Source organism: Hyaena hyaena, unplaced genomic scaffold (genome assembly GCF_003009895.1).
Source record: "Hyaena hyaena isolate Hyena2069 unplaced genomic scaffold, ASM300989v1 scaffold_75, whole genome shotgun sequence".
NCBI lineage: Eukaryota > Metazoa > Chordata > Mammalia > Carnivora > Hyaenidae > Hyaena > Hyaena hyaena.
The window spans coordinates 490,897-503,021 of NW_024080707.1; the positions used below are offsets into that span (position 1 = coordinate 490,897).

Consider the following 12,125-nt stretch of genomic DNA (forward strand, 5'->3'; position numbering starts at 1 on the left):
TTGCATTTTCCTCTGACTGAGCTAGCTGGGCACCCCTGAATATTCTTTCTTTATACTGATGTACCACAATATGCTTAATTCATTTTCTAGGCCGTTTCCAGTCTTGGGCAGTATTAAATGAGCTGCTACAAACATTCATGTACAGGTTCTTTTGTGTGAACATAATTTTTCATTTCTATAGGATAGATAGGAAGATGTGAGATTGCTGGGTCATATGTTAAGTGTATGTTTGAATTTTTAAGAAACTGCCAATGTGTTTTCCAGAGTGGTTGTACCATTGTGTATTTCTATCAGCAATGTATGAGAGTTTCTGTTGCTCTGTATCCTCAGAACTTGATATTGCCAGTATTTTATATTTTAGCCATTCTAATAAACACGCAGTAGTATCTCATAGTAGTTTTACTTTTCATTTCCTTAATGGCTTATGATGCTGAGCAACTGTTCATATGCTTATTTACCATCTGTATATATCCTCTTCAATGAGGCATCTCTTCAAGACGTTTGCCTGTGTGGAATAAGCTTAGGATTTCCCCAGGTTTACACCAATGGGTTAACAAGGCACAAAGAAGTACAAAGCCATAGGATGCTCACATTAGATTAAGGCACTCAGGATAGAGAGAGGGAGTGCAAAGACACCCAGAATAGAGAGGGGGGCAAAGGGCCACAGTACAAAGGTATATGAAGTAAGCAAGATTAGGCATTCAGGGTGTAAACCCCCCCCCCCCCGAATTTAGTACTATAGCAGAAAGCTGCTTTCACAGGAAGGAAGGACTAAATTAGGTAAACAGGTAAATAGGGCTGTAGACCACTGAGCTGCGGATGCTGCTGCCCAGGTGGAGCTGATTCACAGAAGAAAAGGTGCCTTGTTAACCCTGAAGTTATTTGCCCTATCTGTCTTATCCCCTAGGCTAGCTAAGATACACAGACACAGTGCCTCCTGCCTGCCATTAACAACCATCTGCCCATCTGCCTGGTGCCAGGATTTTTGTTTTATATTGACCCAAACTCCAAACACTGTATATTTTCAAAACCCCCTTTTCCTCATGCCCATGAGTTGTTGTTCACAGATTCATTGTCTCTCTGTGCACACCCATCACATGTGTATTGCACTGGCTAAGGCTTCCATAATGATGTTGATTAGAATGTTGAAGGTGGATATCCCTACTTTGCTTCCAATCTTAGGAAGGAAAGTAGTTCTTCACCATTAATATGGTGTTAGCTGAAGATGTTTTTGTAGGTGCCCTTTATTAGGTTAGAAAAATTCCCTTCTATTTCTAGATTACTGAGATTTTAAAAAGATATTTATTTTTGAGAGAGAGTATGTAGGCAAGTGGGGGAGGGAGAAGGACCAAGAGAGGAAGACAGAGAACCCCAAGCAGGCTCCACACTGTCAGTGCAGATCCCAACCTGGGCCTCAAACTCACCAACCGGGAGGTCATGACCTGAGCCAATCTGACGCTTAACTGACTGAGCCACCCCAGAACCCTGAGATTTTGTTTTTAATCAGGAATGGATGCTGAATTCTGTCAAATATTTTTTTCTGTGTCATTATATTGTTTATTTTCTATTAATGTGATGGATTACAATCATTGATTTTCACATATTGAACCAGCCTTTCATTGCCAGAATAAACCCCTCTTGGTTGTGATATGTCATTTTTACAATATATATTGTGAATTCAATTGGCTAGTATATTGTTCAGCATTCTTGTGACAACGTATATGAGGAATATTGGTCTATAGTTTTCTTGATTTGTAATTTCTTTGTCTGGTTTTGGTTCAGGGCAATACTGACCTTATAAATGAGTCTGGATTGATCCTTCTCTTGGTTTCTGGAAGAAACTATGTTGAATTCATGTTGTTTCTTCTTTAAATGTTTCTTTCAACTTGTCTTTGAGACCATCTAAGTGCAGAGATTTTTTTGGAGGTTCTTAAGTGCAGTTTTTTGTTTGTTTGTTTGTTTTTGTTTTTAGCAGTTATGGGGCCGTTCAGTTTACCTATTTCATCTGGTGGGGGAGGGATGGTAGTATGTGGGTTTTGAGGAATTGATTCATTTAATCTAAGTTGTTGAATGTTTTATAAAACATTGTTTATGGGGGCTATAGTGATATTTCCTTTGTCATTCCTGGTATTAGTAAAATGTATCTTTTCTTTTTTTTGTCAGTCTTGCTAGAGGTTTATCAATTTTATTGATCTATTCCAAGAACCAATTTTTAGTTTCATTGGTTTTTCTCTATTTTTTTTTTCAATTTCATTGATTTCCACTCTTTATTATTTTCTTCTGTTTGCCTTGGGCTTATTTGTTCTTTTTTCAGTTTGTTAAGGCAGAAATTTGGATTATTGATATATTTTTTAAATTCTAAAACTAGCTGTAAAAAATCAATACCTTGGGGTGCCTGGGTGTCTCAGTCAGTTAAGCAACTGACTCTTGGTTTTTGCTCAGGTCATGATCTCACAGTTTGTGAGACTGGGTCCTGTATCTGGCTCTGCACTGATAGAGTAGAGCCTGTTTAGGATTCTCTCTCTGCCTCTCTATCTGTGCCTCCCCTGTTCATGTTCTCTCCCTCTCTCAAAACAAATAAACTTTAAAAAACCCCAATACCTTTGGGGCGTCTGGGTGGCTCAGTCAGTTAATTGCCCAACTCTTGATTTCTGTTTGTGATTGTGAGATAGAGCCTGGAGTTGGTTCAGTGCTGGGCATGGAGCCTGCTTAAGATTCTTTCTCTCCCTTTTCCCCTCCCCTGTTTGTGCCCTCACTCTCTCTCTCTCTCAAAAAAAAAAATAAATAAATAATCTTTTTTGGCTCATACTTGGTTTCTTATATATGTGTCTGGACTGTTCTGTTTTTAACTCCTTGAGTACAAGATCTTATCTTAAGTGACTAATCTGAGCCTAAGTATCTTGTACTATGTGTTTAGTATTTTATAGATGATTTGAATGGAGGGATGGATAAAAGAAGACTGAGGGCAATGAATATAAATTATTTCAAAGATATCTTCAGAATTACCAAAAATATATAACAGAAGCTATAAGAGTCAGTAATGTAAAGGAAGGAATAAAATAATTCACTCATTAGGAAAAGTTGCTTACACAAGTCGAAGCTAGTTTTGATAGAGACTATTAAGAACTTCAAGGTGGTATACAGAACACTCATGATTGCATCCAATTCTACACAGTGAATGAAAACAGAAGATTCTGTTTCCTAGCCAATTCAAGAAAGAAAAAAAAATTTTTTAACATATTCAGATAATTTGAGCAAAATAATTTGGACGTAATTTCTTCCATGATTTCTTGATTCCCCCCCTTTTTTTTTTTTTTTTTAAACTTCTGCTATACCCAATATATTTTCCTCTGTTATTTATTCTTTGGTAGATACTTAGGATATAGTCTACTTTTTCTTACTTCATCTCTTACAGACTATCTGAAGTCGCACTTTAGGCCTCTAGGGAATCAGGCCGTGAGTTTGAGCTTCCTGGCTCATACTCTTCCATAAAATAAAAGCATCTGTATTAGTTTCCTATGGCTGCTGTAACAAATTACCACAAACTTGGTGGTTTAAAACATGAATTTTCCTATAGTTCTGAAGGCTAGAAGTCCAAAATCAGTGTCACTGAGTTAAAAGCAAGGTGTCATCAAGGCTGTGCTCTCTTTAAAGGTTCTAGTGGATAGCGCATTTCCTGCTTTTTCCAGATTTTGGTGGCTGCTGGCATTCCATGGTTTGTGGCTGTATCACTCCAGTCTCTGCTTCTATGGTCATCTTCTCTTGTCTTCTGTAATGAAATCTCCCTTTGCTTCCCTCTTATAAGAACACTTATGATTGCATTTAGGGCTCACTTAAATAATCCAGGACAATCTCCTCAAGATCCTTGATTATATCTACAAAAAGTCCTTTTCTTGCCATAATTCACATATTGCAGGGATTAGGACATGGGTATCTCTTAGGGGGCCATTATTTAGCCTACCACAGCATCTTGATTCCTTAATCAAGAACACTGGTGAAATGCGATAACAGAAGACATTCATTACCTCTTAAAAAATGTCCTTCATAATCTGTATTTTTAAAAATCTTTTTTGCTATTTGAAATATTAATATTTGCATATAAAATATTAATATAAATTAATTCAGACTGATATCCTTTATAGTAGATTCCAAAAATGAATTCTATGGAAAAAGCCCAATTTATTATATATCAATCTTTTTCACATATAGCTTCATGAATAACAATTTGACACTGAAAGATGAGTTCAGAAACTATTATTATTTTGGCACAGGAACAAACTTAATTTCAGAAACAGAGACTCCAGATATCCATTAACTTTTATTCAAATGAAAGTTTTAAGCACCTGAATAACTTAAGGGATACAAATAGAGGCATTAAATGGCTTCATATTGCTTCCATATGTAGGAACTAGTCATTACAGCAAGTTACAAATAAATCAAAATTTAACATAATGAAAAAATCTGCAGCCAGGAAGATATAGGCTTAACAGATGAACTAATATGTTTTCAGTATTGCTCAGCATTAATTTGTATGGATTCATATGGAATCGTCAGTTAGTTATTTGCCAGCAACAAATAATTGAAAATTCTTGTAGGAGATTCTCTATAATTTACCTATCCCGTCAGAGCTTTCTAAATTGAGAAAGCCTTGTAGAACTCGTGGGTAGGACAGAGATTTAGGCGATCATTCTAGGCCTAACCTAGAGACTATCCTAATACAGATTCCTCATTACAGGCTTTTCAAGCTTTACTTGACACCACCAGACAGGAAGTTGAGTGTACACAAATAATAATTTTGTTTTGCTTTTAACAATATAGGTGCCTTATAGTACATTCCAAAAGTGAATTGTAAGGAAAGACACATATATGTTAATGAATTACTTTTCAATTTTTTAAAAAATTTTGATAATCAGTTTCTTATGAGCCATGTTAATGGCTAACGCCTCTAGATTACCCACATCACCACCCTGTTTTCTTTTTTCTTTTCTTTCTTTCTTTTTTCTTTTGAGGGAGGGGAGGAGCAGAGAGGAAGAGGGAGGATCCCAAGCAGGCTTCATGTTCAACATGTAGTCTGATAAGGGGCTCAATCTCATGACCATGAGATCATGACCTGAGCTGAAATCAAGAGTCAGATGCTTAACTGACTGAGCTGCCCAGTGGGGCCCCTCCAGTGTTTTCATTATAAATTCTATACATGTCTTTTTCATTATCAATTGCATATGCAAGCCATTTGTTATTTGTTGCATTCAGCAGAGACTGATAACCTGTGATAAACACATTTCTTTACATCATTATACTTGGGATGCAAATGATGATTTGTGAAGGGTGAAGGTAAAGCTGTCTTCGATGAACACTGTATTGGAAATAGGATTGACCAAACCTTGCACATTTATCTAGCAAGCACTTAACCTACCTCCCATTTATACACATTTGTATATGTAGACAGAGAAATCATTAAAACTTTTCACAGAATTGCAAACTGTTTTTTTTTTTTAAACCTAGAGCAAACCTAACAATATTCTGGATAATTTGACTTATAGGAAGGCTCCTAAATGGCATATTAGTAACTTGCTGAAGAATTACATCTTCCTTGCCTTTGAATGTAACCTAGTAGATTTGAGCTCAGGTTTACGGAAAGCTAGACAGCTTCTGGAAGAAACACATCTAAATCTTCCTGCTGGGCTGATGTTCCTAAAGAAATTCTCTTTCAAAGGTAGAAAGCCTAACTTTTTCACTTTATTTTTCACACTGTAGTTAACTGGCCTTTAAATATTGGCAGTTTCTCAGACCTCAGGGTCAGACTTTTTTTTTCTTTCTTTTTTCTGCAATCCATGTTCTCTCCCCAGTGATCTCAATCATTCTCAGGTTTTCAAATATTATCTATATGCTAATGGTTTATAAATTCATATCACTCTCTTTTCTAAGTTCTAGATCTCTGTATATAACACTTTTCTCTACCTCCTTTTGGATGCATGACAGAAGGCTCAAACTTTACATGTCCCAAACAACTCAGGATCATACTCTACCACCCCCAACCCCACACTTATAATAGGAGTGGTGTCTCCTAGCAATTTGAGACTGGAACTATTCTAAGAAGCGTGGGGTTGGAGGGTGGTACAGTTTGCTCCTGAGTTGTATGGGACATGTAAAGTTGAGCTACAATGCTAAATGATTTACTTACATCACCTGATTATTATTTAATGTTTGGACTGGACCTGGGTACTTTCAAAAGTGTCTCAGGTGATTCTACTATGAGAACTACAGACATACAAAACCCCACTAATTCTTGCAGAAACTCTTTAAAGTAGGTTTTCTGTCCATTTTATAGTAAAGAAATGGATACCCATAGATATAAACTAACTTTTCCCACATCACACATCTCATAAGTGAGGGGTGGTGGGTGGGGTCGGGGGAAGCTGTGGCTTTTCTACAGATGACACCTATTCTGGGCATAGGAGACAATCACTTCACCAGTTAAGAGGGATGCTAAACCAAAAGCAAAGAATTGCCACCTAATAATCAAGGGTCTTTCGTTGACTCTTATCTTCCATGAACTCTTTCCGGTCACCTCAGTTCTTGATCTATTCACCCAAATTTCATTACACGAATAACTGACTTATTTTGGTGATGAATTATGTTACATTCAGCCTTACCTTGTATTTGTACCTATACTGATTAAGGCCTCCCCGTACATTTCCTAGTTATCACATCTGGTGACATGGCAGGCAAACCATGTTAATAGCCCTGGTTTCGGAGCCACACCCACCTGGTTGGCCTCTTGTATATAGTTATCTCTATGGCCTTGATAAGCCATTTAATTTTTTAAAATCTCAGTTTTGTAAGGATAAAAGAGGGAAAAATAAAACTTGTACTTTAGCAAGGATTACAAACATTCTTTTCAATAAACCTTAGTTATTAGTATATCCACTCTAACCAATGGAAGTAAAGGGTTTGGTCCATCAGTAAGTACATGGAAAGGAGTAGGTCGAATTGGACTTTTGGAATTGGCTTTTTCTGATACCAACTAATATTTGGGGAGAGACTATAAAAAATAAGGAGCCATGAAATCTACCTAAGGCTGCCACTTCTATCCCTCAGAATAGGTTTCCAGAAAGTTATTTATATAAGATACTCTAGCCAAACCACAGGAAATCCTTATACTCTGCAATTTTCCCACCCTGTTTCCAACTGTTGCCTTCTGATCAATCCCCTACCCCATGTTCTGCCCTTCCACGTAGAGAAGGAGTTGCAGATTTTATTTTATAGTGGATTGGTTTACAGGGGTGCAGTGGAAAGGGGAAATCAGAGAGGCTCCACCCACTTCACTGGAGGCCTGGAGGTGGGCGCTCTCCTTTCCTCTACCCGCCTCCGCGTACCTGCAAAGTGGGGCTGGCCACGGAGGGAGGGCCCTGTCCCCTGTCCCTTTAAGGAGGAGGGCCGAACGCAGGCGAGAGAGCTGGCGTTGCCCCTAGCCCGTCCGTGCCCTCACCCCAGAACAGCTGCAGCCACAGCTCCGGCCGCCCCTTGGTTAGCAGAGTCCGCTCAGGCCCCAGGAAGCCAGTCGCCACCATGGTGAAGATTGTGACAGTTAAGACCCAGGCGTACCCGGACCAGAAGCCGGGCACGAGCGGCCTGCGGAAGCGGGTGAAGGTGTTTCAGAGCAGCGCCAACTACGCGGAGAATTTCATCCAGAGTATCATCTCCACCGTGGAGCCGGCGCAGCGGCAGGAGGCCACCCTCGTGGTGGGCGGGGACGGCAGGTTCTACATGAAGGAGGCCATCCAGCTCATCGTGCGCATCGCCGCCGCCAACGGGGTAAGGAAAGCGCCGGCTGGGCCGTGCGCGACGTGCGGCTAGAGTCGCCCGCCCGCCCCCTGCGGCGCTTGGGCCGGGCCACTTCCGCGCGCCGCCGCCCCAGTCTCCACCCCGCTCCTCTGCTCTGGCACTTCCTGGCCTGGAGGCCCCGCGAGGTCGCAGGGTGCTGGAAGGTGGCCTCAGGGCTCCGCGGAGCCGCTCTGTCGACTCTCCTGGGACTGGCGTGCCGGACTTGACCTTGGGAGGCCCGACCCTCCGCCTCTTGCCCCGCCCTTCTTCTCCTCCTTTCCCCACCCCCCCACCCCCTTCCGGCCGAGGCCTCTGACATTTACATTAACCTTTCCCTTGGGCTAAAGATACACTTACAGCGCTGAGTGCAGTCCCCTTCACCCGGAAAGGTTAAATGGCCTCTGCCTTCCTCAGAACTCCCTCCCATGTCTCCCAGTTGCTTGCTATTCTCGTCTGAGACTTGCGCTTCCCGCTGGCTGGGAGCCCGACCCGGTGGGGCAGGGTTGGCGCGAGCGTCCGCCCCCCTCGTGCGTGAGACCCGCAGGGCTGCGGGGAGGTTGCAAAGGCTTGCTCTCCACACCCTAGTTTGCGTTGGGACGGAACTTCTGCCCTTCCACGGCCTGGTTGCTGGGACGCAGGCTTTTGAAAAGGCTAGTTCTTGTCGGGTGGTGCTTCTGGATCAGTTCTTCGAGGAGTTGGAGCCGAGTTTTCATTAGAACAGAAACTGCATACCCAAGAGTGCTCTTATGCAAGCCTTCGCGGCTGGCCAGGAAATTAATGCAACACCTTGGCTCCCCCCTCGCCCAACCCTCCACACCAGCTGGGGAACGTTAACCGACTTCAGGGGCAGGTCCTTTTGGATAGGTGAAACTCTTGAAATAGGTTTTTCAGTAAACTTTATAAATGAAAAGGTGGGTTTATAAAATAGGTAAGTTGATTATTCGTTCACTTTTATAAAACGTCTTCTAACGAGTTTATCTTTCTGTATTTAAGATTTGACTTATACCCTACATTTCTGGAACTCACTTCTTTTAGTAATATTTTTATTCATTTCAGTAGTACTTTAACATGTAAGTGTCATTTTGCTAAGCACCATGAAAAGCACTAAACTTGCGGTATCTCATTTATGCTGCAGCCTTATGAGGTCGGTGCTATTATGGGCATCTTCAAGTTGCCAATGAGAAAACTGAAGCCTGGGCAGGTTAAAGGGGAACTGTAACGGCAGCACCCAGAATCTAATATAGACCTACCAATTCCAACTTCTGGGAAGAAGGAGACTCTTAAATGTATAAGGATCTATTTTCCCTTAGTCTGTAAAATCTAAACTGGGTCCAATCTACATTCCCACTGAGTCAAGCATGTATAAGCATCAAGGAGAGAAGGTCCTTTGAATAGAATAGGCTCTTGAGTTTTCAGACAACCACAAATTCCCTTGAGTGAAGAGCAAACAACAGATGTTACCCAGAAGATCCCTTCATTTCCTTGTCACCTGTGTTGAATATACATTCATTCAGTCATTCATTCATTCACAAAGACTGAACCTATGCCATATACAGAGAAATGTGGGGAATAAAGAGACAATTTAGACACGAGATTCATCCTTAAGGAGCTTACAGCATAGTGAGGATTTTAGGGGTCCAAATGGAAAATTGTCCTTTTGGGAGTAGTAGTGTGGGATGGGAAGGAAAAAATTAGACTGAGACTAAAAAGATATGTTTTTAAAACCTCATCCCCTTTTAGCTACTGCTTTCATGCTTTTCCCCTTGTTGGCCAGTCGCCACCACTGATTTTTCACCCATTCACTTACCACCTCACTGCAGTCTGGCTGCTGCTTCCTTCACCACTTGCCAAGGTTACTAATGACTTTCTTGTTGCTAAATCCATTGAAGACTTTTTTTAAAGCCTTATTTGGCCTTCTTGTTGCCTTTGGCATTGATGGTTTTGCACTTTTTTTTAAAAATAATTTTTTGTTAAGTTTATTTATTTTGAGAGAGAGAGAGAATGCATGAGTTGGGGAGGTGCAAAGAGAGAGGGGGAGAGAGAGAATCCCAAGCAGGCTCTACACTGTCAGGCTGACATGGGGCCCAAACTCACAAACCTTAAGATCATGACCTGACCCAAAATCAAGAGCTGGATGCTCAACCGACTGAGTTTTGTACCAGTGCCCCTGGTTTTGCACTTAAAAAGATTTTTTTTTGAGAGAGAGAGAGATAGAGTATGAGCAAGGAAGGGACAGAGAGAGAGAGAGGAAGACGGAATCCATGAAGCAGGCTCCAGGCTCTGAGCTGTCAGCAGAGAGCCCGACGCGGGGCTCAAACCCATGAACCATGAGATCATGGCCTGAGATGAAGTTAGACACCCAATGGACTGAGCCACCCAGGCGCCCTGCACTTGTAAATTTCTCATGCCCTTGCCTTGATCACTCTCTTGATTCTATTTATACTTTTTGAGAATTCCTTTATGACCTGCTTGTGCTGTGCACACCTTAGCTATTTCCTAAGTTTTTGGCCTTAGCTGCTGCTCTCTGTCTCTCTTTCTCTCTCTTCAGCAGGGATTTAAATATGCTTCTCCTCTTTTCTGATGTGATTCAATTCAGATAGCATCTTCAGAAAACTTTCCCCAACAGCCTCTGTCTGCCACTTTCATCGCCCCTATTATGTTCTCCCTTCTCATAGATACCTCTAGAATAGATTAATGAAATGCCAGTGAAATTATGGTCACACGTGACACTCTCCTCTAGAGAGTAAACTTCTTTAAGACGGAGTCTGCTTTTATCTGTATGTGCAGTATTAAGGACAGTGTAGCTTTCAGTGAGTCCTTGTTTCCTTGCCCTGGATTGTGAACAGTTGGGATATACTTTAAGTGTATTCCAGCACTTAAAGCTGGTGTATAGTTGGTGAACAATAAGTGTATTCTCTTCAAATATTTATATGTATTTACTTTGTATCAGACATCGTGCTGACTACTTGGGATTCAAAATATTCCTGTCCTCGGCAAAAACAGTATAGAAGGGGAGGTAGACAAGAATAAACAGAAAGCACAGTGTGTTAAGTGTTACGGTGGAGGCATGTGCTGGCTACTGAAGGGGGAAGACCATAGAGGGCTGTCCAGGTGTGCCGTCCTTTCTGAATGTTTGTGTTCTGCTACTTCACTTTGATGAAAGACCTACTGTAAGTACCTGCTTTGGCAAACGGCAAACCCAAAGCAATCTGAAGAGGACTTTTGCTCTTATGAAGAAAGGTGAAAAGTGAAAGTAGAGGTCAGCATTTGGTGTGCAGGGGGCCATTAGAGAGGTAGCAGGAACCCTCCTCCAGCAGCAAGAGTGGCTTTCCAAGCACCTGCCCCTACACTCAGCATCTCAGCATCAAGCTGCTGTAGTTTTGAACTGTGTGAGCTTCTCTGCTTTATCTTTAAAAAAAGGTTTTTTTGTATTTATTTCTGAGAGAGAGAGAGAGAGACAGCGTGAGCAGGGGAGGGTCAGAGAGAGAGGGAGACACAGAATCCAAAGCAGGCTCCAGGCTCTGAGCTGGCTGTCAGCACAGAGCCTGACGCGAGGCTCAAACCCACGATCTGTGAGATCATGACCTGAGCTGACATCAGACGCTCAACCGACTGAGCCACCCAGGCCCCCACTTTATCTTGATTTATTCTGTGTATCCATTAGCAAGATGTTCCCTAAGTTATCAGAAAACTCCAAGAGGTTTATTTTTGGAGTCTGAGAACACTAAAAGTGGTAGCTTAACTGAAGCTTAAAGGGTGAGTTGGATTCCTGAGGTGGATTTGTCAGGGGAAGAATTCTAGGCAGAAAAGAATAAAAATATAGGAGTCAGACACTGCTGGGCAAGTTAATTAATTTCTGATCCCCTTCTCCTCCCTTTTCTGTAAAGGTTGGAAGCGATGAGACATACCCAAGAGGTTCTTGTGAGGATTAAATGAAACAACGAGTTTAAAAGTACCTGCAGTGTTGGGGCACCTGGGTGGCTCAGTCGGTTTAGCACCCGGTTTTGGCTCAGGTCATGATCTCACAGTTTATGAGCTCAAGCCCTACATCAGCTCACTGCTGTTAGCATAGAGCCCACTTCTGATTCTCTGTCCCCCTTCCTTTCTGCCCCTTCTCTGCTCATGCTTGCTCTCTCAAAAATAAATAAAACATTAAAAAAAATTTTTTTTAAGTAACTGTAATCTCTTGTCACCTGGAAGCTGATTAAATGACACCTGTGAGGAAACCTTACAATGGACCTGGGACAGGACTTTGTGTTATCAGTGTTTTGTTGGTATGGGGACACTAAGCTAATCAGGCC

The 12,125-nt window shown here is 41.6% G+C and overlaps 1 protein-coding gene across 1 annotated transcript in view; it reads left to right on the forward strand.

The window, feature by feature from the left end:
* Positions 1–7,344: 7,344 nt before the first annotated feature.
* Positions 7,345–12,125, forward strand: part of PGM1 (phosphoglucomutase 1) — a 64,455-nt gene continuing 59,674 nt past the window's right edge. Inside the window, exon 1 of the mRNA XM_039233472.1 lies at positions 7,345–7,815. Coding sequence (XP_039089403.1) covers positions 7,570–7,815 — 246 coding nt within the window. The 5' untranslated portion in view covers positions 7,345–7,569. The remainder of the gene's footprint in view (positions 7,816–12,125) is intronic.